At 37.7% G+C, this 25,799-nt stretch overlaps 1 protein-coding gene across 2 annotated transcripts in view; it reads right to left on the reverse strand.

Moving 5' to 3' along the window:
- Positions 1-25,799, reverse strand: part of RYK (receptor like tyrosine kinase) — an 87,052-nt gene that overhangs the window by 45,830 nt on the left and 15,423 nt on the right. For both annotated transcript variants that reach the window (XM_059162651.1, XM_059162650.1), the window contains exon 2: positions 11,397-11,518. In XM_059162651.1, the coding sequence (XP_059018634.1) occupies positions 11,397-11,518 (122 nt within the window). The remainder of the gene's footprint in view (positions 1-11,396; positions 11,519-25,799) is intronic.

Genomic DNA, 25,799 nt, shown 5'->3' on the forward strand with positions numbered 1-25,799 from the left:
AGCTATAATAAAATTCAAATTGTCAGGAGCAGACCTAGAAATTTTCAACTGGATCAAAACTCAACCCAGTAAGTCACCCTCTATTTCACGTCCAGAACAGTACTATCACTCTCTTTTAGAATCTGCATTCTAGGTAGGATTCAGAAATCTTGCTGACGACTACACAGCCACTGACAGAGCGGCCCTGGAGAGATAGATATGACGAGCCAAGTTGCTGAGATGTGTCTTTTACAGACCACTGACAAGTGACCAACACAGTCTCTGATTGATAAATGCCAGGCTCTGAGGGCTTCCACGTGGCTGGCAGAGGAAGCTCTACTCTGCAGATTTACCCACTCCACAGATTACAAAACAGAAATTTCTCATAGAATATCTCTAGTCTAGCTCTCACCATAAAGAAAGTTTATGTTTGGATACCCATCTAATTTCTGCATCTATTTCTCAAGTAATTCAGAATCCGGAAAGGAAAAGAAATAATTACAAAGATATAACTGGAACACCAGTATTAACTATCAATACCTGGCCTACGTAGTGGCTGGGTGGCTCAGTCGGTTAAGTATCTGCCTTCAGCTAAGGTCATGATCCCAGGGTCCTAGGATTGGGTCCCACATCGGGCTCCTTGTTCAGAAGAGAGTCTGTTTCTCCCTTTCCTTCTGCCCGCAGCTACCTCTATTTGTGCTCGCTCTCTCTCACTAACTCTCTGTGTCAAATTAATAAATAAAATCTTAAAAAAATAATAACTTAATCAGCATCAACAAATACTGTCCTATTGCTAGACTGATGGTCATGGAAGAAACAGCTCAGACTGTAAAACAATAGCTGAAATCCGGAACAGCTGCCACCTTCATGGCCTTCAATGAGGATTTTTATTTCACACTATTCTTTGTACAACCTGCTGGGGTCTCGATAAGAACAGTACCCCTCTCCCACTCAGTGGTCACAAGGCTGGTTTTGGTGAAAAGCTAGAATTGGCAGAAGCCAAGGAGCAATGAGTGGGTTGGGAAAAGAGTGGTAGGAAGGAGGTTTACGAAATCATTCTTTAATAAACTTAACTAGGAAAAACCACCAGTTTTGGGGTGGAGGATAGGTGAGGACAGATTCTGAGCCTTTTGTTTCTTTCTTTCTTTAATAGGAGGTATTAAAATGTGTTGGGTGCCTGGGTGGCTCAGTTGGTTTAAGCGACTGCCTTCGGCTCAGGTCATGATCCTGGAGTCCCAGGATCAAGTCCTGCATCGGGCTCCCTGCTCAGCAGGGAGTCTGCTTCTCCCTCTGACCCTCTCCCCTCTCATGCTCTCTCTCTTATTCTCTCTCTCTCTCTCAAATAAATAAATTTAGTAAGTAAATAAATAAATGTGTTTATATGCTAATGAAAAAAGCCAAAGAAATGGGATATAACAAAGATGAAAAGAAACAAGAAAAGAGTATCATCCTAGTTTACAGAGAAAGGGATAGGCTGGGGCAAAGGGTGTCCACCCATGGATAAGAAGCATTCGTGCCAACGAACTTAACTCCCCCTATAAGTGGGTCTCTTTTCACACTTTCATACTTGAATGTCCCTGAACATTGTAGGGGTATACAAATATCATATTACTACTTTGCAGTAAGATATACAAACAATTGTTCAAGTGCCACATTCACAACAAAGAAAAATGTTCTTGGCGCTGCATATCACTGACTTAGTGGTACCTTGAGCTAGAAAGTGTTCACGCTTACCTTAGTACGTCACAACACTATGACTGCCACTAGGGGGTGCAAGAGAGCTGGCTACACCGTGGTTGAGTTTGGGCCAAGAAGGAGCAGGCTTTCCAGCAATACTCAAACCACTAAGAAAATGGACTCGCTATATTCCTAAATCCATGCTATCTTTGAATAGGGCATCACATGAAGGGCAAGTACACAAAAGAAATTAGGCAAGAATTGGACTGGACCCATGACACTATGTGACCCTTACATAAATGAACTTTTCTGAGCTTCAGTTTTTATAAAATGGGGCTACTACAATGCATTAGGAGGATCAAGTAGGATAATTAATACAACACGCCCATCAGTCTGGCACAGGTCCCTCTGATAACTACAGACCCCAGTGGCATCAGTCGTTCCAGAATAGCTACCCTACGGCCCCAATGCATTCCCCATAAGCACCAGCTTACTACTGATCCAACATTCTGACACAAGCCTCCTGTGCTCTGCCAAGAACACTGCTGTAGCCGTTCTGTTCTGTCTTCCATCCCAGGGCCCTCACTATTCTAAAACTGCTTCCTACACTGTTAGGCTTTTCAAAAATTGTCTTCCCCACCTTCTCCTGCAACCTGGCTTTTCTCAGAAGTCTTCTTTTCCCCTATCATTCAATTCTTAAAACACCTGACCCTCAGGGCCCAGACAGTAGGGTCAGCATTCTTTTAGGATCATTAGGTCTAGACAAAATCCCCTATATCCTGAAGCTCATGAATTCTACTCAAGATGGCTATTTCTCATAGCATCAACTTCAACAACAGACAAAAACTTTTTTAGAGGTCTTGGCCCTGGTTCACTTTGTCTCCTGGCATCTTCCTGGTGGCTTCAATATTAAGTACTCAGTATTGCTACATAGTAAAGAATTACTCCAGAACCAGAAAAAATGCACAAATCCCACCCAATCAAAGATCCTATCACTATTTCTGACCCCTACAAAACCAGTCCTTTGTCTCCACCACTCTGATTCAGCCAACATTTATGAAGCACATCTGTAAGCCAAGGGCTGTGCTCAGAGCTGGAATGCAATGGCCAATTCAGCTATTCCCCTCCTCTCCAGCTCAGCCAGTGACTTGGTTTCACCCTTCCAGGGTTTGGGCTCCAAAAGTGACTATGTTACTGACACACTCATACTGGCACCCTCATACCTCAAAGGGGTGCACCAGCACCCTAACAATCTCTAACTCTACTCCTGCCCAGCACTGCTGGAGGATCATATCTCCCATTGCTGAAGGATTTCACTTCCCTGGAGAGAAGGGTGCTTCTATACAAAGATGACCTCCAGGCTCAGGGTTGGCCCTTAAACCTGTCAGCAAGCCCTTCTTCACAGACTCCTCTCCCTCCCTAGTCAACTCATTTCAAATATCACAGGACCTCACCACTTCACCACCTGCTGCCCTCACCACTTCCTCACTCTTCAGACAATGTCCTCATCTCCTTTAGCTAGCCCACAGGAACCTCCTTTCTGTCATTCTTTTCAGCACCAGAGGTCTGTGAGAGCACTCAACCTCTGCACTCCAGTCCCATGGAAAGATATATCCTCTTCTCCAAATAAGCTCTCTTCTCCGAGTATAATATGTTCTAGTCTATTTCATCACTGATGGGATCTCGTATCACCCACTGGTCTCTCACTCTCTTATACCTTCAATCTCTCCAATATGCCCAATTATCTACTAGACGCATATATTTTATAATCTTATAGCTCTCAAACTTAACAGATTCAAGGCCAAATGCATGTTTCCCTACATTTATTCTTTTATTCTAGGTCTCAGTTATTATAAGCAGAGGTACAGCTAACCAGGGACCAAAACTTCTAGGAAAGCAGAGACTGGCAAACAGGGTCAAAGGCCCTAATGGCAATGCAGAGGGCAGGGGACAAGATTAGCAACCGAGTATCTCAGAGAGGCAAGGGGGAGAGAAATAAGCTTGTGAATGGAGCTGGATAGGAGGTCTGAGAAGGCTGGCCCTCTGGCTAGAAAAGAAGCCTGCAGGAATAAGGAGTATGAAAGCACAGAAGACTACTCTTCACTGGCTCCCTTTCTGAGGGACTACCTAAACATGTGAGGCATTCACAAGGTGATTCTCCTCTCTCTGAAATCCTTAGAATATTAATTTTTAATTGCAGTTTCTGGGGGCAGAGAACAAACTGCCAGTTATCACTGTCCAATTTTCTTTATTTTGCCATATATCAATCTGTATGGAATCTCACTTGCCAGTGATCCTTTGAAGAACAGATCCATTCTAAAGCTAACATTCATAATACACTGGAACAAAGGAAATCTGAACAGCAATTGTTTATCAGAAAAAAGAGTGAGCCAAAATATTTCAGAAAAGAAGTCGTTTTGAAAATGTAAATATTTGAAAAAGCTAAAAAATAAACATTTTTGGTAATCTTCCCTTACTTGGAAACAAATGGCAATTGCGAATAGGCAGCTGATAAAGTAAAGCAATTTCCTTCTGGAACGAGGTACAGATTTAAAGTGAAAACATTTGCCTATAGCCATATAGCTTTTTTAATTTCTCTGAATTCACCACAAGTGCTACCTTTTTCACAGAAATCCCACTCTGCAGGAGATAATGCTTTCTGGCCCCCGGAGCTGCTATAGGAACTCTGGACAAGTTCCCTGCAGACCATCCTAACAAGGATTAAGAACTCCTGAAACCAGAGAACAGTTATAGAGTGGATATGAGTTGGGGGAATATTCTGCTATATTTTGGTATATTTTTGCCTTCCAGATACCTAAAATATCTACTGACCCTTAACAGATATGGTGGCATGCTTCTTTCCCAGATATCAGAGAATGTTCTGGACCATACAAGAAACTAATTATTTGTTAAAACCACCTAGTAGTCTTGGCTTTTTTTTATCATGTGGTCTTGTGAAAGAGAAGAAATACCAGAGTTCTCATCCCACCTGCAAATGCAATTAACCAATAGTATTTAACAACTACTCACTAAGGCTATGTGACACAAATGTCAAGAATAAGACAGCTTCAGCCTCTCAGACGACCACAGTCTATTTGGCAAGACAAAACCACCAAGTAAACACTGAAAAACAACACTATTGGCAAAATCTTTGACGTGTGAAAACTAGTATTAAAATATCAACAGTGTGAATGGACATATCAAGGAGAGCCTAGAGATCTTTGGAAGCAAATATTTTACCTCTCAGCATACCTTAAAAAGTAAGAACTGAGAATTTCTGATAACATGTTAGCACTTAGGAGCTGTGGCCTTCCTCCAGAAAGTTCATGATTGCATCCCGGGGCCAACGGAATCAGGTGAAGAACTTTGTGTCTTCTCAGGTGAAGAAGCCATGTCTCTCTTGCCCCTTGTGTGACCTTCCCATTTCAAGACACCTCTACCTCCTCTGTCTTTTGCTTCTACTACCTTAAGCAAGTCCCTTCCCAAATCTGGGTCTTATTTTTTTTTCTCTCATAATAACTGATCGATAAACTAAATTATAACCACATGAATGTATTTTTAAGTGATTTGAAAGAAAAAAAAATTCAACTCTATCTCCAGTGACAGAGAAACTTTACCAGGATATGTTGTTCAGTGCTCTGCAAACTGCAGAAAGTATGCAGTATGTTACTTGTTAAAACACACACACACACACACACACAGATGCTTATCTGTGTACAGACTATCTTTAGAATTGGAGACAGGAATCAGGTAACAGTGGTTGCCAATGGAAGGGCAACTCAGTGTCTAGATTGGCTAGGGATGGTACCAGCAAAGTTAAGAGGACCTATTTTTCACTGTATACGTCTTGTGCCTTTTGAATTTTGTACCATACATATACATCATTACCCAAAAGATCAATTTTTAAAACAAATGAAGTTCAATTGCTCAACTGTGCTAAAATTACCAAGAGATTATGACTTAAAGTTGGGATTAGGAGTTGCAATGGTGGCCAAAGCCTGAAACTGGATTAACACAAACATATTCCTTGGATTTTTATTATAAAATATTTTAAGATAAAAGATGATTACTTTCCCCTACGTTGTAAATCCTGTTACAGATGAACTTGTGAAATTAGTTTAGCTATATACTCAATCTGTGAATTCCCTTCATGTCTCCAAATTTATAACTTTATTCACAGTTGGACAACTGGTGTCAAGTGTACCCAGCCTATGTTTTACACATCTAGAAATGGGAAATTCCCCATTCCTAATACATTCCAACTTTAAAAAGCTCTAACTACTCAGAAGACCCTCGTTTGTTGAGCTGTGTCCTGTGGCTTCTACCTATGCATCTCTTCTGCAGTCAGTAGAACACCTGTATCCAAGTGCCAGGTGCTATACACCAGGCACAGGGAACACAGAGACAGATGAAAAGAAGATCCTCCCTCTGAAGTGATTTGCATCTAGAAGGGAGATAGAAAAGATTAACCATTACAATACTCTTAGAGTATGACAAGGGCTATGAGGGAGGAAAGACAAGGGTGCCGTGGGTACAGAAAGGAGCACCTGACACAGCCAAATGAGAGGTGACACCAGGTCTGAGATTTAGGAGATGAACAGGAGTTCATGAGGTAAAGAATAGGGAAAGGGCATTTCTAGCAGTGCAAACAGCAGCAATGTAACTTCCGGGACATTCAAAAAATTACCAAACAAAATGGCCCTAGTCAACTAGCTGAAAAGGAAGTAGAAAAGAAAGGCAGAATCAAGATCATAAAGGCTTCCTAAGAAATCAGAACTTTATTCTGGTGGCAACTGAGAGCCCTAAAGTAGTTTGGGTGGGTAGGGCATGTGGGGTGAGGTGGAGCAGCTGCACAGCAAAAAGTCAATCCAGAGGCAAGACGACTGGTTAGAAAACCATTTCCATCTCTTGTTAAGAAACAATGAAGGCCCAAACTACAGATGGGGCAGCAGGTCCAGAAAGAAGATGAATTTAAGGTATAATTATCACAGACAGTCAAATGGACTTGGCAGATATAGCAGAACTGTATGACCCCTTCTAGGATTCTGGCTAGATGTGTAAATAGATGGTGATGCCCTCCAGCAAGTCAGGGAACATCTTTCTGCCTTACCAGAAAGATCATACCAGCAACAGTAGTTCAATGTGCACTAATGATGATATGTAAAACCTTACACAGAAGTAGTTTAGAAATTATTCATGAAGAATTTGAAAAGACCACAGACTATACCAGGGCACCTCCTGAACCAACCTGTGCCCAGGACAGTACAAATATGTGTGTGTGTGTGTGTGTGTGTGTACACACATCATATATATACATATACAAATGTATATGTGTGTGTATATATGTGTCTATGTGTGTATATATACACAAAGACATATACATACATGAATATATATATTTATTCATCTGAACCCTTTCCTCTCTCCTCTCCTCCACTCCAACTTCCTCCTGTGACAGGCTCTTAAAACTCCTCAGACATCCACTATCAGCAATATCAGATCCCTGAAACTCACTCCAAATAAAAACATCCAATGCATGTGTATATCTGAAAAGGAATGATTAAGAGGTTTAAATCTGTTCAATTCTTTTTTTTTTTAATTTTTTTTTTTTTTTAAGATTTCATTTATTTATTTGACAGAGAGATAGCACAAGTAGGCAGAATGGCAGGCAGAGGGAGAGGGAGAAGCAGGCTCCTTGCTGAGCAGGGAGCCCAATGTGGGACTTGATCCTAGGATGCCGGGATCATAACCTGAACTGAAGGCAGGCGCTTAACCAACTGAGCCACCCAGGCACCCTAAATCTGTTCAATTCTAACTGCCACATGCCACACTGCCTTTTTCTTCACAAGTTACTACCCATATACTTACCCAGGAACCATTCTCATGATGTATCATTATTTTTCCTTAAGTGGGCCCAGAAATAATCACACCCTAGTCAAGGTTAGTAGAATAGTAGATTTTCTATTTCATTAGATTTTTCACTACTTCGAAATATACGTATCATTTGTTTTTATATTCATCAACGTTATAAGTAGGAAAAGTAACAAAGGATTAAATATCAATTTTTTGGAGACTATAAGAAGCTTCTCTGACTGAAAGATGTTCACAGAACACAGAATCTCAGAGCAGCAAGGGAACTTAAAATTCAAGACCAGCTACTCCACAAATGTTTGAATTTCCATTCCCTCTACAACATTCCCACCAAATATTTACCAAATGTGGATCGGACTCTTCCAGAGAGAAGGAACATACTAATCTCTTTGACAACACTGGCTAAAAAGTGAAAACTAATTCTAAACACAGATGTAGAAACTAGTAGTTGAAAGCATTAATAAGGAATGGAATTTTTAAAATATAGTATCACAAAATTTCCCTACAATTACTTATTCATTATTAAGGAGAAAACTTTACTGTGGAGAAATCCATGAATTGAGTGATCAGAGATCACCAATAATGGGACAAGTTGACATCATGTGCATTGTGAAGGACAGCATTTTTGTGGTGTTACTAACGAAGAGATGTTCCTGAATCTAATCACAAGAAAACCTCAGACAACTCAAACTGAGGGACATTCTACAAAATAACTGGATTGTGTGTTTCAAAAATGTCAAGGTCAAGGTACACAAAGGCCAAAGAAATGTTCCAAATTAATAGAGGACTAAAGGTACATCAACTGCCTGCATGATCCTGAAACAGATAGAAAAAAGAACTATAAAGAACAACATCAGAATAACTGATGAAATGTGAATACTGTACATTAGATAACAGTACTATATTAATATTAATAAGTTTCCTGATTTTGATCACTGTCCTCTGGTTATATAAAGAATGCCCTTATTCCTAGAAAATATACATTGATTATTTAAGGCCAAAGGGACAGGATGCTTGCAATTCATTTTCATACAGATCAAGAAAAAAACTGTGTGTGCGTGAGCGTGGGGAGAAGAATGAATGATAGAGTAAGCAAATGAAGCAAACTAGTAACAATCAGTGAATCTGGATAAAGGATATAGGAGAATTCTTTCTATTATTCTTGTAATTTTTATGTTGGAAATTGTATCAAAACCAAAAGTCACCCCACCCCTAAATAATAAGGTCACATAATGTTATTATAAGAACACTGGAAAATGTGTTAGCACAGTTTCTTTGAAGATTTCAGGTGCCTCTCATTGAAATCAACATATCTCAGATTAAAATGTCTCATGTGAACTTTTTCTGAATTATCTGTACCTTTTGGCACTTCAGCATATCCAGGTTTCCATTTACTAAATGTAATTGTTTCACATGAATTTTCACTCTTGATTTCTGTTTTGCAGTTTTTACCATAAAGATATCAACCCACCACTAAAAAAGTAGGCCCATATTTGGATACCCCAAGGCAACAATGTTGGATGGTTCAGGTGCTCCAGACGACGAGGCATATATGTTTTACTAAGAATCCAAGCTAAGTCAACTTTAATCGCATTACTGCAGCGATATTTTCATGCCTATATATATATGCATATAATGTTTCTGTAATGTATGCTTCAATCTATATATATATAGTTGATACTTAAGTAACACCAGTTTGAACTGCACAGGTCCATTTACATGGATTTTTTTTTTATACTGTAATACCCTAAATGGATTTTTAATTCCTTATAATTTTCTTAACATTTTCTTTTCTCTAGCTTACTTTATTGCAAGAATTACAAATATATATAACATATAAAATATGCGTTAACTGACCATTAGTAATTAAGTTTGGGAGGAGTCAAAAGTTATACATGAATTTTCGACTATGGGGGGGCATTGGTACCCTAACAGTACCTAATATACCCTCATGTTATTCAAGGGTCAACTGTAATAATAATAATAGTTATATAACCATTTTTACTCATCTGATTACCAAACAACTATACTTCAGATATTTAGTGTTAATAAGTGAATTAAAGAAGTAAGCACCCCTACACATTTGATAAGGAGTGCTGGTTCACTGGTACCATCTTGAGAGAGAGAAGAGAGATATAACTTGGCAATGTCTACCAAAATTTTGAAAACTCACACTCTGACCCTGCAATTTCACTACTTGGTGACAAATTACTACTCGAAAATAACTACAAGTGCACAAAAATTTCTCAATGTATGTATACATACACACCTATATATACATACATACATACACCCAAGTACACATTCGCACACATATATTTTGTTTCTATATTCATCAATAACAAGTAGAAACAGCAACAAAAGATGAACCCAACCCCAACCCCATACCATGGATTTTGCCTGCCAGATGAAGTGAAGTAAATTATCTCTAACAGTGAAAGGAAGCATTGTTTGAAATAATGAAATGCTATCAAAAATCTATGTGTCAATGAGGCACTTAAGAAATACTCATATATCCATACAATATCGTGCTATCAAGCCATTAAAGACAAGTTAAATAGTAGAGAAATGGAAAGATGCCAAAATATAGTGTAAGTAAGAGGAAAAAAGAGTCTAGTGTAAGTAAGAGGAAAAATATCATACAATATAGGTATGATAAAATCCCCTTTTTGTTTAAAAAAAATTTTTTTAATGATTTTTGAAGTAAACCAAACTATAAACAATGATTACTTTGGGGTGTAGATCTACAAAGTCTCAACAGTTCTAAAAATAATTCTACTAATACTTGAATTTTCCTAATACTCATTACTATTTTCTAAGTAGATAAAAAGATCTATATTAAAGTCATCAAATTTAAATGACTTTGCAACAGATATCGGGAGAGACACCACTTTATAATTCTTTTAAAAAATAAAACTCAAAGAGATTTTAGTAGCAAAACTATTTTTATTTCCCAAATAAAATTCTATTATTTATTATAATGTTAATAAAAGAAATTAAAGTTGATTAGAGGAGGGGGGCTCTACCGTCAGCCCCCACTCTTTGACCTATGAGAAAATTTATCATGTTCAGAGAGTCTAGTCAGTCAGAGAAAATGTGAAGAATTTAGCAACAATAAGCCAAGCAAAAAGTCCCTTACCGTTAAAGGAGCTTAGCCACAGCTCATATGGGTGCCTGTGTCTGCTATATTCCATTTTTACTATTTCTCCATCAATGGCAGAACTTTAGCCATTACATCAAACATGTCCAAAGCACCTATCTCATCAATTTCCCCATCCTACACTCCTATCAGTTCACAGAAACAGCAGTCATTAGCAGGTCCAAATGTTCCCTCTTCAAACTAGATCTGCATCCCTGCTTAAAAAGCCTGAAAAGATATAAATGTTCTATCATTAGCTAGTCACATAAATGATGGCTACCTTCATTTTAAAAGGACTTGAGAAAGTCTAACAGAACAGAATACAGAGGGGTGCCTGAGTAGCTCAGTTGGTTAAGCATCTGCATTCAGCTCAGGTCAGGATCCCAGAGTCCTGGGATCAAGTCCCACAACAGGCCCCTTGCTCAATGGGGAGTCTGTTTCTCCCTCTCCTGCCATTCCTCCTGCTGTGCTCTCGCTCTGTCAAATAAATTTTAAAAATCTTAAAAAAAAAAAAAAAAAAGAATAGGCTAAAGATTTAAAACATTAATTTGAAAAGGGGACCCAGTGCTGCTAGAGCCAACCACTCACAGACCCTTTTATACAGGTGGTAGCCCATCCCTAAGATATAGATAGCCCTTAGATGGTAGCCCATCCCTAAGATATAGCCCATACATGGGCCTCTGGGCCCAAGTGGTCCTGTCTTGGCATCTCTGGTTGACCACTCTCTTACCTTGGACTTTGCATGCCAAGTGAAGTGCAGGAAATTTGTCTCACTGGGTACTAACAGGTTAAAGGATAGAGCATAGTGACTAATAAGGTCATTTCTCACATAATAAAGTTCTGCATCGAGACCTAGAAAAAAAGAGAAAAAAGAATTAAACACCTAAAATGCACTCAAAATCATTAACCATCAGTATTTCAAATACTAGTAAGAGTGGAAATAATATGGAAGTACAAATGTACATCATAAATGTCTCTCACATATGCTGTCTAATGAAGCAGGTAAGACACTGGGCTACACTGTCATCAATAAAAAAGAAGAACCTGGGACTCAAAACAATTAAGTAGTTATCCAACTAAACACAGGTGTGCTAGATCCAGAACTCTGGGAGCCACTCGGTCTTCAACGTGACTTTCTTTTGGACACAGTCCTTCTCAGAGTCCTTCCTACAAACAAGAGCCCCTTCTCCCCTCAAAATTGATGAAGATTTAGGAAAAGAGATTCAAAAGAGAAGGAAGAAAGACATGTAATTTTGCGAAAACATTAGTTTGGGCCATGGCCTCAAGACCCCAGCTAGAGATGACCTCCCCTTCTTCACAGGCAAAGACATCCTGGCCACTCACTCTGACAACATTTACCATCATACACTCACCCTAGTTGCCACACCAACACATGCCCTCTCCCCTACCTAGACGACAAGATGGAGAACAGCAGATTTCTCCTCATATTCTCAGGACACTTCTCTGCACAAAGCAGATGCTCAGAAAACACCAGTTAAACAAGTCAGTTCCACAGATTAAAGCTGAAATAACCAAGACACCTGAGAAATGCTGGAGAAGCAACTTCCAAATTTCACTCACTCCCATATTATCTTTTCCATCAGGGCCACATCCAAACTCCAACATATACCATGTTCTTCAATTCTTTCATTCCCCTTCATCCTACCTGTATTTAACATTTTCCTTTAACACTGATTCTTTTTTTTTTTTAAACAAAAAATTTTATTTTTTTAAATAGATCTTATTTATTTATTTGACAGAGATCACAAGTAGGCAGAGAGGCAGGCAGAGAGAGAAGGGAAGCAGGCTCCCTGCTGAGCAGAGAGCCCGAGGCAGGTCTAGATCCCAAGAACCTGGGATCATGACCTGAGCCAAAGGCAGAAGCTTTAACCCACTGAGCCACCCAGGTGCCCCTTAAAACAAAAATTTTAAAGGCAAAGTTTAATTACTATCTTGAGTGGGAAATTAGTAATTATTGTGAAAAAATAAGGTAGCAAAAAGAATTACCTAAAGGGAAAACTATTACTAAATTCTAGCTAAATAAAATACTGGTGCCTAGCAACGCAGTGAGCAGGCTTGAGTCCAGTTCACTACTTACAAAAAGCAAGTATTTGATATACGTAAAGAACCAAATAGAAGCTTTCTCCACGATAATCCAAAAGAACTGAATAAATAAAAACAGAGTTACTTGATCTCAACCGATTTGCTGTTATATAAAGTTGTGTCTAGGTGTCCCTCTAGTAATGCATGACATATATATTCCACACATTGGAGGGAAAGGGTACAGGGGAGATCAAGCGATTAGTGAGTCTATACTGTGAGCCTGAAACCTTATGGTATGAAGAGGTCAAGACGGATATCTCACAATCATAGTTGGAGACCAATATTATTTCAGTAAACAAAAGATCAAAAGAGAAACTTAGTGTGGATATTCTGTCACCAGCTGGACTCTGAAACTTGACCTTTACGGCTCACCTACATGTACTCACTGACCTTCTTCCACATTTTTAAGCTCTTCTTTCCAGCTTATCTTTTAACTCAAGCCAGGAACCCACGGGCACAGCATCCCATGATGGAAACCAAAACTACCTCTTAAGCAAAAATGACAGCCCAGTCAAAGCTCTGGCAGGTCCAGACCAGTTTGAGCTCAAACCCCAACTCATATCTGCACAGACGGAACACTGAGTGACAGTTACTTTTACCTCACTAGAATGCTGAAACCTTCCCCCCAGGAGGAGCATAAGCCTCATTAACATAACATGTAATGTAGGCACTTGCATAACTTTATGCTCACCTCTACTTACAGTGACAAAGCTCCCCTTTCTTAATATTCATCCTAACCCTAAATAAAAGGAAGCCATTCACCCTTGCTTGGGGAATCGACTTTGGAAGTTATTTCTGGTGATCTCCTTCTTTGCTGCAAATAGTTTCCTTTGTGTGACAACTCCACCTGGTGTAGTCTCTCCCTCACCACGGTGCCAACTCAAGTTATTGTGGTTACAATATTCTTTAAACAATGTAATTATGGGAGATAAAACAAAGGGGTTGTAGAGGCTCTTTAAAGCAACAGGTTTGGGCAATGGAAACTTGAGCAAGGCAAAAGGGCCCACAGAGACCACTGGGCTGAGAGCAGACAGGTTCATTAAGTGACCTACCCTGAAATAGCCATAGGCCCTAACTGACCAACTGCAAACAGGCACAGTTCCTCAGATTACCAAAAATGGAAAATTCCATTTGCCCCCACTCTCCCTCACTCTGCCCTCACCACTGTGGCTCCTTACCACTGCCAAGCGGCAGTTTCTCTTCTGCAGTCCTGCCTGGCCATTCCCTTGCAGTGTACTCAAAAAACTTCTATCTCTTTTGTTCTGCCTTGGGTGAATTTTTTCACTGCCCCCACTGCCAGCCCCCACCCAATTGAGACACCCCACAGTTAGTGCCCCTCACCTGATTAACACTCATGGGGGTGTTAATCATGAGTTAAACCACACATTTTTAAAAAATGGGTTCTAACTAGACATAATATAGGCTACCTTCTTAAATATTATAATAAAGAAATTAACTAAAGATAAGGATAAAGCCAAAAGATAACTATTTAAAAAGACTGATGAAAGTTAAACCCTTTGCAAAACTGATTAAGAAAAAAAAAAGAAAACACTATCAATATTAAGAATGAAGAGGAAACATTGCCACAAATCCTACAGATGTTAAAAAAATAGAATCTTAGTATGAACAACTTTATGATAATAAATTCAATAACTTAGATAAAACAGAAGAATTCTTGTAAAAACACAATTTAGCAAAATTGACAAGAAGTTCTTAAAAATCCAAATAATAAAAATATCCCCGCCAAGAGGCACCAAAGTGGCTCAGTGGGTTACAGCTCACTGCGTTGCTAAGCACCAGTATTTAGCTAGAATTTAGTAATAGTTTGTTTTCCCTTTAAGAAATTCTTTTTGCTACCTTATTTTTTCACAATAATTACTAATTTCCCACTCAAGATAGTAATTAAACTTTGCCTTTAAAATTTTTGTTTTAAGGGGCACCTGGGTGGCTCAATGGGTTAAAGCTTCTGCCTTTGGCTCAGGTCAAGATCTCAGGGTCCTGGGATCCAGCCTAGCATCTGGCTCTCTGCTCAGCGGGGAGCCTGCTTCCTCCTCTCTCTCTGCCTGCCTCTCTGCCTACTTGTGCTCTGCCTGTCAAATAAATAAAATCTTAAAAAACAACAACAACAACAACAAAAACCCAAAGCTCTGGGTCCAGATGAATTCCATAAAATATTTAAGGAAGATATAATACCAATCTTGCATAAACTTTCAGAAAATAGTCAAAGAAAACACTTCCTAACTCATTTTATTAGGCCAGCATCACAGATAATAAACCTGACAGAAACATGATAAGAAAACTACAGATTGACATCCCTCATGAACAGAGACATAAAATTCCCCATAAGACATTAGTAAACCGAATCCAGCAATATACAAAAAGGATAATTACATATGATTAAATGTATATGAGAAGTTAACCTTGAAAAATCACTAATTCAAAAAAATTAACTAACTCACTACATTAAAGGAATAAAAGATAAAAACCCAGATCACCCCAGTAGGTGCAGAAAAAGCATCTGGTAAAATTAATAACAAAAACTGTCCAAAAACTAAGAACAGACATAAACTTTCTCAGTCTGGTAAAAAGCATCCATAGGAAACCCTACAGCTGACATCATACTCAATGGTAAATTATTAAATTTTTATTTCTAAGATCAGAAACAAGGCAAAGATGTCTACTTCTACCACCTTTATTCAACCTTGAACTGGAGGTCCTAACCGATGTATAGGAACAACACAAAAGCATAAAAGTTGGAGTGGATGTACTAATAAAACTCACAGATCATGGGATTATGTGTGTAAAAAATACTATAAAGTCTACTTATATACTACTAAAACCAATCCGTGAATCTAGCAAAGTCTCAGACTACAAGGCCAATATTAAAAAATAAATTGTATTTCTATATATTAACTGGAAAGTATAATTTAAGATCAATACTGTAACAAAAAACACCAGAACCTAGAAATAAATCTAACTAAAGATATGTAAGACCTCTACACTAAAAACTACCAAACACAGCTAAGAAAAATTAAAGATGACCTAAGTAAGTAGAGATAATCATTCTTTTAGATAAGCCTCAAAAGTCAAGATGTCAAGTTTCTCAAATTGACCTATAGATTTAAAGTAATCCTAGTGAAAATCCCAACAGACCTTTTTGAAAAAACAAATTAATTCTAAAATGAAACTAAAATGCCAAAACAACCTTGAAAAAGAAAAAACAATGTTAGAAGACTTGCATGACCTGATTTCAGAACATGATCAGAACTATAGTAATCAAGAGATTGTGGTTACTGATAAAAAGACAGACATATCAGTGGAATAGAACAGAATCCAAAAATAAACCTGCAGATATAGGTCCAATGGAATTTCAACAAGTATTAAGGCAATTCAATTAAAGTGATGCTAAGGCAACTGATAAAAGTAAAGGGGAAAAAATCTACCAATTCAAACTCTAGACAGAAACCAAGGTTCCTAACTAGAAAACATTTTCTTTGAAGACACCAGAACAATTTTTACACAACACTCCAATAGAAGGTTGAAAAAAGACTAGAGTCTGCTAACTTTCTCAAGCTTCAAAAACCTATTTGGACCTCAACCTGTGCTGGCATGCTTATTACCCTATTCATCCATCCATGACTTATTACCCTATTCATCCCAGTCCCCATGACTCCTTCCTATACCATCAACCCCTAAAACCACTGGGACTTTGACCAACTTCCTCCCCTTGAGGCATAGCTGACCCTGGAGAGCCTTAAGGACTCATTCTCCCACCCTCAGTGGGCATTGCCCTGAATCTCTAAAACCACTTCAGATGTTTACTTAAGTACCCTTATCAGAAGTCCTGTTGCCTTTCAGATATACACCACCAAACTATGCCACCTTCTAGTCTTCCTAGCATTTTAGCAATCTCATTCATTGAGATTATATAAAATTATTATAAAATTTCTATGCATCCTTATTCTCTGACTTGTTATGGCAGGTTCCACTGTCCTTGAGACAAATGCACTCTTCAACCTGACCTTCAAATGTTCCTTTTGTTCCTCAACTCCCAACAACCTTCTCTTATAACAAAGCAACCCATTTCTATATAGGGGCAGTAGCAATATGTAAATTGCTCTACCTCTAAAATCTTGAACCGTAACATCTCAATAACTAGTGGCTCTTCAGCTCTTTCCCTTCATTGTTACAACTGCTGTTTTCTGGGCTCATAAGTTCTCCAGTATTCAAAATCCTCTTCTTTCTCTTAATGGCCTCAACCCCAATTACCTCAATTACTTCCTTACTAGTATTCTCAATTTTCCCCCACCAACCTATGTAAGACATGCATACCCAACCCTAAAAAACAGCCATTCTTGAACTGACCTGACTTCCCTACCCTCTTTCTTCTCTGTTGCTATAACTGAGAGCTGCATAATCCAGGATGAAGGCATTCCATACATGAGAGTCACCACAAAACCCTATTTTCTCCCCTCAACAAATAATATCCATAAGCTGCTGACAGTCTGGAGTTCTGAGATCCATATCTATAAACACTTAATGGCCACCAAAATAAATTTTGAAATTTACTACTCTAGATTAAGGTATTTAAATTCTAATGTGATCGTTAAACAGAGTTGATGTTTTCCGACTACAGATTTTTGAAAACATTTCTTTATCAAATTAACAAAAATAGTCTGTTTTGTCATAAGATAGGTTCCTATAACACCAATTAGCTTGTAAGTGGTTATTAAATAAAATAACAATGCCAGTATAACACAAAAATTATGATGGTTCATTTGAATTTTCCCTGGCAAGGAGAACAGAGTTAGGAGGTAAAAATTTTAACTTCCTGTGGAAAACTAAAAGACCCTCAATCAGGCTCAGCTACTGCCAAGCAGGAGCCCTCTCTGCCCTATTTTAAGAAAACTAAAAATGAGCACCTGCACCCAGGGCTTCCTGCTCAGAGGAGCACAGCCAGCCTACACAGTTCCTGGAACACAGCAAGCTGTACTTCCTCTTGTGCCCACCTCTATGGCAGCTCCACTGGCTTAGAAATCTAACACATCTGCACTATCTCAAGACCATACAGACCAGCAATTTCCAACCTATTACATTTTAATATCTTTTAACTCTCCTCTGAGGCAGCCTCAGCTGTGTGAAGTGGTTTGACTGGGCTGTCCAAGTTATCTCATAAGGTACCAATTATACTTTTGTTAGTACTTGGTTTGAAAATTGCAGAGGTCTTGAATGGTCTGCCTTTAACCTTATTTTTCCCATAAGTCCTATTATTTTTAGTGAACAGGCAATCCTCAAGGGTTTGGTTTTTTTTTTAGGAATGCATTTGATGTTGTAACAGAAACATTTATATTCTTTAACTATAATTCTGAATGTTAGCATACAGCAAGCAAACAATTTGTGAATATATACCAAAGTTTTATGAATATTTATGCTCTTTGACCCAGTCATTCCACTTCTAAGAATCCACCCTAAGGAAACCAAATATAGATACAAATATTTATGTACAAAGATATTAATCAAAACAATATTTAAAATTGAAGAAAAGATGGGGCGCCTGGGTGGCTCAGTGGGTTAAGCCTCTGCCTTCGGTTCAGGTTATGATCTCAGGGTCCTAGGTTTAAGACCCACATTGGGCTCTCTGCTCAGCAGGGAGCCTGTCCCCCCACCCCCTGCCTGCCTCTCTGCTAACTGTGATCCCTGTCTGTCAAATAAATAAATAAAATCTAAAAAAAGTAAAAAGAAAAAGAACAAAATAAAACTGAAGAAACAAAAATAAATGACCGGCAACAGAGCAGCCATCAATAAACTTTAATGCTATACACCCATAACAGAAAATAGTTTTCAAGAGTTTCTCTTCCTTTCTTTTTTTTTTAAGTTTTTTTTTTTTTTTTAAGATTTTATTTATTTATTTATTTGTCAGAGAGAGAGAGAGAGAGCGAGCACAGGCAGGCAGAGTGGCAGCAGAGGCAGAGGGAGAAGCAGGCTCCCCGCTGAGCAAGGAGCCCGATGCGGGACTCAATCCCAGGATGCTGGGATCACGACCCAAGCAGAAGGCAGCTGCCCAACCAACTGAGCCATTCAGGTGTCCCGAGTCTCTCTTTCTTTGGAGGAGGAAAGAGGTGGTACCCCAAGCCATTACACTCCTTCAATCAAATCTCTCCCTGTTCATCTATGTGATATATTAGGCTTCCCCTTTAAAGACAGGTTTTAGTGGCTAAAAAACAGAGAAGTCATGAACAGAACTGTTACAAACACATTTTAATAAATTGGGTTTTGCTTAGACTACAACATAAAATAAAAACAGTTAAGATACAAATCATATACAGCACATTTTTAACAATCTGGCACCTAGAATACATCATCCATATAATAAGCGTTAAATAAATGTTCAGTGAACTAAAGGTAAATGTATATGTATATGTATACAAATGATGTGTGCACTCCATTTCTCAGAGAAGAATATTAATAAATATATAATAAATATTAATAAATATTAATAGTGATTGATTATAAACGGTGGATTATGGATTATTTTTTATTGTATGCTTTCATTCTTTTTTTCTTTTCTTAAATTTCCTGCAAAAGTTAAAATGGGAAAAAACTGGTTTTTAAAAACATGTTTAAAGAAATACACATATATCTGTAGCAATTCATTGAACAAAAATCCAGTTACTGACTAAAGTAATACATGAAGGTCAGTAAGAACTAGAGAGAAAGCCTTCAAGAAATGAAATTCAACAAAAAATTGGCAAAGATTGTATCTTTGATATAGTAATATTAACACTAGTAATGATAAATTATTAGTGACGAAAACACCTTCCTCTTTCCCTTATAATACCCAGGTACACCAAAAGGTAAAATCTGGTAAAGCACTAAGAACTGGAAAGAGAAGATCAAAGAATTTTCACATGCAACACTAACAAAGGGGCTGAAATGAGAAGAAAATCCTTGGAATACCCATGCTCACTATCTGAATGACAATTAATACAGGAAACTCTGAACATGACAGAGAATGCAATAAAGCATTATCTTTCAGGGGAATAACAAGCAGGCTGGAAATTCCATTCCAAAACAAATTTTCATCAGATGTAAAGGCAACAGATTATAAGAAGCCCTCAGAAAATAGACCAATTATATATTCTTTCCCCCCCAAAAAAGTTACTCTAAAACATTAAGATATTAATAACAGTTTTATTTTAAACAGGATGATAAAGAAGCACTGTATACTGAGAAGAGGTATAATTCATGGCAAAAGTATAATAATCCTGAATCTTTACAGCTCTAAACCACAATTTCAAGCATCCAAAAATCCTGGGGCACCTGGGTGGCTCAGCTGTTAAGCATCTGCCTTCAGCTCAGGTCATGATCCCAGTCCTGGGATCGAGCCCTGCATCGGGCTCCCTGTTCGGGCTCCCTGTTCAGCAGGAAGCCTGATTCTCCCTCTCACACTCCCCCTGCTTGTGTTCCCTTTCTCACTGTCTCTCTACTGCTGTCAATTAAATAAAAAAATAAAATCTTAAAAAAGGAAAAAAAGAAGAGTCCAAAAATTCCCAAATATTAGAAAGACAAAGAGAACCTAATGGAAGTAAAACCTTCCCCAAATATTAGAAATATGGAGAGAACCCAATTTAAGTATAATCATGGTACAAAACTCTTAGTCTATGACTGATACTAGCATATAGGGTATATAATTTATAATATATATACACACACAGCTATAATTAATGATAGATATATAGACACACCAAGAAAGCACATTATAGGAAATTCAATTCTTTCAAAGGATCTGTAAGAGACTCAGAAAAAGTGATCAGCCATAAGGAAAGCACAATCAGTTTTTTAAAGCAGAAAATGTACAGGCCATAACCTGACCACAGGGCATTAAGAAGGAGGCAGGGAGGAAAGGAAAACTTAACACTACAAATTTTGAAGTATTCTCTACCTCAAAAAGTTACCTATATTCTTAGCCATTACATGAAAGTTCAACAACATTTAAAAAAATGAGAACATGGAAAAAATATTGAAAAGATATTTACCAAAGATTACCAAGGCATGGTAAAATAATGTATATTTTTCTTCTTTATGGTTTTATACACTTTCAAAATAACAAAGTATGTTTTTACCTTGATAATCAGAAAATATAATTAATGAAATAGAAGAATTTTCAACAAACTGATTTTTGGAAAAGATAAAATCTGTGGAGAACATCGTGCTTTGTTTTTTAATATACTCTTTCTCTTTCCTTCCCCATCATATGTTCGCAAATTTTTTTTAATATTTTAGTTTTTTTATTTGAGAGAGAGCAAGAGCAAGAATAGAGGGAGAGGATAAGCAGACTCTCCACGGGAGCAGGAGAAAACCTGATGCAGGGTCCATCCCAGGACCCTGAGATCACGACCAGAAACAAAGGCAGATGCTTAACTGACTGAGCCAACCAGGCACCCCTTACAAAAAGACTTTTTAAAGAAAAAGTGAAAGAGGGTGGAGCCTGGGTGGCTCAATTGGTTAAGGGGCCGCCTTTAGCTCAGGTCATGTCCCAGGATCCTGGGACTAAGCACCGCATCCGGCTCCCTGTTCCATGGGCAACCTGCTTCTCTCTCTTTACTGCTTGTGCTCTCTCTTGTGCACACTCTCTCTCTCTCTCAAATAAGTAATAAAATCTTAAAAAAAAAAAAAACGAAAGAAAAAGTAAAAGACAAATGAAGATGGGACCTAGATAATTAACTCTTTTCTAACTGCTGCCCATTATTAGTTTGTCAAATATGACAAAAGCAATTAAATTCAGTCTCAAAGCAAAAGTAGCAGATGACAGGATTATAATTATCTGCAAGTGATGTGGTAGGCTCCACAGAGGTGAAGTGGGCAATGGGGAATAGTTAAATGGGCAACAAGGGAAACAATCTATTCAGTAACGCTTTATTGAGCGAGTCAGCAGCAAGCCAAGAAATATGTAACTCTAGGAGACCAGGACACAGAACCTGGTTTCAGTAGAAGGGAGTGATGGAGAAAGAAGGTTGGTGTGCCCTGGTGAGAAAAAGAAGTTCCAAGGGCAAAGAAGTGGACCTGGACCAAGTCTAAAGTGGCCATATTTCAGTGTCTTATTTGGAAAATAGACCTGGGAATTAGAACACCAACATGGTCAAAGGAATAATAGCTAAGAAAAAAATCTGGGCAGGTTTTAATATCCTTTGGGATAGAGAGAGAAATAAGAACAACTCAGGGTATGAAGTTATGAAGGAATATCTTATAGAAGTCAGATGATTCCAACAACCCTAACAGGTCAAAGATCATATAAGTAAATATCACTGACCTCAACAAGGAAGAGTATGCAGAGTCACATCAGGGTCTTTGGGCAAAACAATCAAAACAGGAAAGGAAGGATGTAATGCATGATAAAAACTGGTCCCTTAATAACAATCCAAAAAGGAAATTAAGAAAACAATTCCATTTATAATAGCATCCAAAAGAATGAAGTACCTTACAATAAATATGAACAAAGGTTTAACAAAGAAAACTATGAAACACTGCTGAAAGAAATTAGACCTAAATAAATGGAAAGGCTTCCCATCTTCATGGATTGGAAGACTCACTATTGTTAAGGTGGCAATACTACCTTAAGGGATCTATCTACTGGTACAAATTCTATCAAAATTCTAATTATCTTTTTTTTTTCCTTCAGAAACAGAAAAGCAGATTCTCAATGGAATTGCACATAGCTCCCAACAGCCAAAACAATTGAAAAAGAACATAGCTGAAGAGTTCACAATTTCTGATTTCAAAACTCACCACAAAGCCACAGAAACCCAAACAGTATGGTATCAACATAACAACAGACATGTAGACCCATGCAATAGAACTGAGAATCCAAAAATAAACCTACATATTTCTAGCTTACTGATTTTTTACAAGGATGCCAAAAATACTTAATGAGTCAAGAATAGCCTCTTCAATAAATTATGCTGGTACAACTAGATGACCACACACAACAGAATGAAATTGGACCCCTACCTCATACCATATATAAAAACAATTCAAAATAGACCAGCAACCTAAATACAAACCCTAAAACTGTAAAACTCTTAGAAGAAAACATAGGGGTAAATCTTTATGATCTTGAATTTGTCAATGGGTATGTCAGTAAAAGCATGAGCAACAGAAGTAGATAAACTAGACTTCATAAAAATTTAGAACTTCTGTACATCAAAAGACATTATCAAGAAGGTAAAGATAATTTACAGAATGGAGGGAAATACTGCAAATTATGTGTCTGATAAAGGTCTGGTATCTACAATATACAAAGGACTTACTCATCAACAACAACAACAACAACAAAACCTCAAAAATTAGGCAAGGGACTTGAGTAAACATTTCTTCAAAGATACACAAATGGCCAACAAAGATATAAAATGATGCCCAAAATCATTAGTCATTAGGAAAATGTAAATCAAAACCACAACATGGTATCATTTCAGACCCACTAGGACAGCTTTAATTAAAACAAACAAACAAAAAACCAGAAATAGGAAGTGTTAGCAAAGATGTGGAGAACTGAAACCTCTATACACTGCTGGTAGAAAGGCAAAATGGTTCAGCCACTGTGAAAAACAGCTTGATGGTTCTTCAAAAAGTTAAACAAAGGGGCAGTGGGCTGACTCAGTCAGCAGAGTATGCAACTCTTGATCTCAGGGTTGTTAGTTCAAGACCCAGGTTGGGTGTAGAGTTTACTTAAAAAAAAAGAAAGAAAGAAAGAAAGAAAGAAAGAAAGAAAGAAAGAAAGAAAGAAAGAAAAGGTTCAACATAGAACTACCATATAGCCCACAATACCACTTCTAGGTATATATCCAAAATTGAAGACAGTCAAGTACATTTATACACATTCATACCAGCATTACTCATAACAGTAAAAATGTGAAAACTGCCCAAAAGTCAATCAACAGACAAATGGATAAATGAATTATATATATATATATATATATATATATATATATATATATGTATTATTCAGCCACATAAAGAATGAAGTACTGGTACATGTTATATGTGGATGAAACTCCAAAACATTAGGCTACTAAATAAAAGAAGCCAGACAAAAAACTCTCACATTGTATAAGATACAATATATAAAACCCAGAATGAATAAATCCATAGATACAAAATGCAAATTGGTGGTTGCCAGGGGCTAGGGGAAGGGGGAGGAGAAGAGTGCTTTATGGGTAAGGAGTTTTTACTTTGGAGTAATGGAAATGTTTTGGAATAAGAAGTGGTGGCTGTACATGGTACAAGTACTAAATGTCACTGAATTGTTCACTTTAAAATGGTTAGTTTTATGTTATGTGAATTTCACCTCAATAAACTGTTATTTTTAAAAAAGGAAAGAAAAAGAGCTGGCCTCTTCCTGCACACATGGGGAGAGAGTATAATAAAATTGGCTTTCAGTGACTGGAAAGAATTATGAGGAAACTATCACTTACAAGAGAAAATCAGGTCTCAGTTAAGCTGAAGAGATAAGAGAGATTATGAAAAGAATCAGAAAGGACCTCAAAACTGAACTAGAGCTCTGCAAGATAAAGGGAAAGGACCAGGAGAAAAGAGAACACAGCAGGCAAAGTAGAGTGGGTTGAAGGATATAAGGGCTGCTGGAAGATGGACAGGAGTAAGAATGGACAGCCACAGACTGAAGAGGTAGCATTTTGTTATTTTACTAAGTGTAATTTTTCTGTTCTAATAAAGAACAAAGAACATTTCAACTGTTCGATTACAATAACCAGACTTAAATTTTTCACTGCCAATTCCAACAAAGTAGAAACGTTGCTCTTATTAGAAATGATGGCATTTGTTCATAAATTTTATTTTTAAACAACCCCAATTCCAAGCAAAGAAACCAAAGTTTTCCCAAAACTCTCAACTCTCATTAAGAAAATTTCATTTTCCCCATACAATCTTAAGTCCAAACTTTTTTTTTTTTTTTTAAAAGATTTTACATATTTATCAGAGAGAGAGCACAGGCTGGAGGAGCAGCAGGCAGAGAGAGGGAGAAGCAGGCTCCCTGCTGAGCAAGGAGCCCAGTGCAGGACTGGATCCCAGAACCTTGGAATCATGACCTGAGCCAAAGCAGGTGCTTAAGTGACTGAGCCACCCAGGTAACCCTTAAGTCCAAACTCTAATGCAAGTCCTGTGTCCTACATGATCTGGCCTGTCTAGCTCAAGTTCAAATAATTCAACAGTTCAAAAAATTTTCCAAATGATTTTAACTATTGGTTTCTCAAGGCCACAACAACAACTGAATAGTGCCAATGAGGAAACCATCTCCCTTTATAAAAAGAGCTACCTTTAATAGCACTTAATAAATACATTCCAAGGAGCTGTTCACGCATCTGTCTTCCCTATTACCCTGTACACCTCACAAGCAGGGCTGGGGTCTTAGAATATTTGTAGCCATTCAAATGTTAGATGCACAAATGGCAGCCTGTTGATAAAAATCAACTACATCAAAGATGAACTTTAAGGGAAATGATATTTTAAAGAAAACATCCGGAATCAGTTAAGGCAGGAAAACAAAAGTGATGTAGTGGAAACAGAGCTAAAGCAGACATTTTACAAATAAGTAACTGAGTGAACTTTGGCAATCAATTATTTAACCACTTTCTCTAGGCATCAATTTTCTCAACTATAAAACAAGAGAGTTAAACCAGATGAGGTTAATGTCCCTCTCCAGCCACAAAATTCTATTATTCTATGATATCATCTATGATTTCCAAATGTCAGCAAAACCTCTATTAAATTCTATGATATCATCCAGTTTCTAAATGCTAGTCAAAACTCAAGTAAAAAATTTATTTAGTCAAGTTAATCTAAGTTCTGAGTATAGTGTAGAACATGAGCCAGAGGAAAAAAAGCCAACATCACTTACTATGTATGAGACCACTAAATACTCTGTATTTTAATCAATGCTGGAAGAAAATAAATAAAGCGATCTTATTTCAAATATTCCTGGTTTATGGAAACTAATAAGCTGAAATAGATACAATAA

The sequence above is a fragment of the Mustela lutreola genome, chromosome 2, assembly GCF_030435805.1.
Source record: "Mustela lutreola isolate mMusLut2 chromosome 2, mMusLut2.pri, whole genome shotgun sequence".
Classification (NCBI taxonomy): domain Eukaryota; kingdom Metazoa; phylum Chordata; class Mammalia; order Carnivora; family Mustelidae; genus Mustela; species Mustela lutreola.